Source organism: Miniopterus schreibersii, assembly GCF_964146895.1.
Source record: "Miniopterus schreibersii genome assembly, chromosome: 18".
Taxonomy (NCBI): domain Eukaryota; kingdom Metazoa; phylum Chordata; class Mammalia; order Chiroptera; family Miniopteridae; genus Miniopterus; species Miniopterus schreibersii.
The window spans coordinates 27,302,947-27,304,800 of record NC_138121.1 but is presented as its reverse complement, the minus strand read 5'-3'; the positions used below and the strand labels follow the sequence as shown (position 1 = coordinate 27,304,800).

At 62.9% G+C, this 1,854-nt stretch overlaps 1 protein-coding gene across 1 annotated transcript; it reads right to left on the bottom strand.

Annotated features, from left to right (window-relative positions):
• Positions 1-252: 252 nt before the first annotated feature.
• On the bottom strand, positions 253-1,385 carry FOXL1 (forkhead box L1; the record flags this gene model as incomplete). Its single annotated transcript, XM_081118260.1, has 1 exon — positions 253-1,385. The coding sequence occupies one exon, from the start codon at positions 1,383-1,385 to the stop codon at positions 366-368; it is 1,020 nt and encodes a 339-aa protein (XP_080974386.1). The 3' UTR covers positions 253-365.
• Between the last annotated feature and the right edge of the window lie 469 nt (positions 1,386-1,854).

Sequence of the window (1,854 nt, the reverse complement as noted above, 5' to 3'; positions counted from 1 at the left end):
TCCCCAGACACGCAGGATGTGCGGTGGGTGGCTGAGGATCACACCTTTAAACTGACCTAAGGTCAAGGAATGCTCCTGCTCCGGCGCTAGGAGGTCCAACTCCCAGCCGGGCAGGATCTTTTAAATATCCGGAGCCGTGGGGGTTCTGAGAAGGCCCCCTCCAGGAAGCCCTCCACCCCCACCTGCGCGCAGAAGTTGGAAACACTTCCCAAGATCCACACCTCGGGCCCGAGGAAAATACTTTTTTTTTTTTTCTTTCTTTCTTTCTTTCCTTAAGTGACTCCTTCCCCCAGCGGTGGGAGCCATGGTGACTCTCAAGAAGCTCAGACCTGGGGGCAGGGGGAAGACCGGCTCCACCGTTGGCTTTACTGGAAGTGAAGCATGGTGTCCGGGAGCTGCAGAGGGAAGTAGGAGAGGAAAGGGATCCCGAGCTGGTAAAAGCCGCCCTGGACGTGCGGGTCCAGCATGAGGGAAGCGTTGAAAGGCGCACGGAGACTCGCGGAGGTGGCCAGGAGCGAGGTGCCCAAACAGCCGCCGGGCTCCTGCTTGGCGAGTCCCAGGAGCTCGGCCGCTGCCGCCGGCTTCTGACCCTGCCGTCCCGCCAGGATGCTCTCTATGCTGAAGCTCTTGGACTTGTCGGAGCTTTTCGGGGAGCTGCGGCAGGCGGGGCGCGGAGGGGTCCCCGGGCCGTCCACCGTGCGCGCTTGCTGGCCCACCGCCACCGCCGCGGCCGCCTGGACAGCGTCGCCCGCTTCCTCCTCCGGGGGCTCGGGCGCGGGCGTGCGGGAGCCTTCGCCCAGGGGCCAGGGGCGCGCGGGCGCTCCCTCGTGGCGGGGGGTCGCGGGGCCCGGGCGCCCTTCCCCGCCGCCCGCCTCGGGCTGCGCCTCTGCGCCGCGCTCGTGCGTCTCGGCACGAGCGCGCTTGGCCTCCGGGGCGCCGGGGCCCGGCTTGGGCTTCCTCTTGCGGCGACGGTAGTTGCCATTCTCGAACATATCCAGGCAGCGAGGGTCCAGCGTCCAGTAGCTGCCCTTGCCCGGCCGTCCTTTCTCGCGGGGCACCTTGACGAAGCAGTCGTTGAGCGAGAGGTTGTGGCGGATGCTGTTCTGCCAGCCCTGCCTGTTGTCGTGGTAGAAGGGGAAGCGGTCCATGATGAACTGGTAGATGCCGTTGAGCGTGACCCTCTGCTCGGGCGCGTCCTGGATCGCCATGGCTATGAGCGCGATGTAGCTGTAGGGCGGCTTCTGCGGGGGCTCTGCCCGGCCCGTGGCCGCCAGGGCGGCCGCGGGGGCGAAGGCCAGAGGCAGCCCGGGTCTCTCGGGGCCATACAGATAGAGCATGGGCGAGGCGGCCAGAGCGGGCAGCCTGGGGCCGAAGAGGTGGCTCATGGCGAGCGCGAGCCGGCGCGGAGCTCCCCGCGACGCAAGAGACGCGGGCGGCTCAGGGACTGCGCCCCGCGCCGCGAGGACCCTCCCGGGGAGCCTGCCGTGCGTCTGCCTCCCGCTCCGCCGCTCTCCCCGGCCGCTCCACGCTCTGTCCCTTCTTCATGGCTTTAAAAATGTTAAATAATTGTTGTAAGTTTGCTATTATATGTTGACTTAGCGCTGGAAAATAAATTGTCTATGATAAACAGTCGTTGTGTTCTCAGCCCACCCACATTAATTAAAATTTCATTGCTGAAAAACTCCAAGCTTTTCCCTCCACGTGTCTTTTTGATACCAGCCAATCGGTTTCGGGGCTATTCCTTCATTTGTTTATAGAATTAGTCTGTTGATAAGTCCGCCCACCCAAGTTGAATCAAGCTGTGTTTATTTGGAAAAATTTCCGGGCACCCAATATATAAACGCACTGATCTGA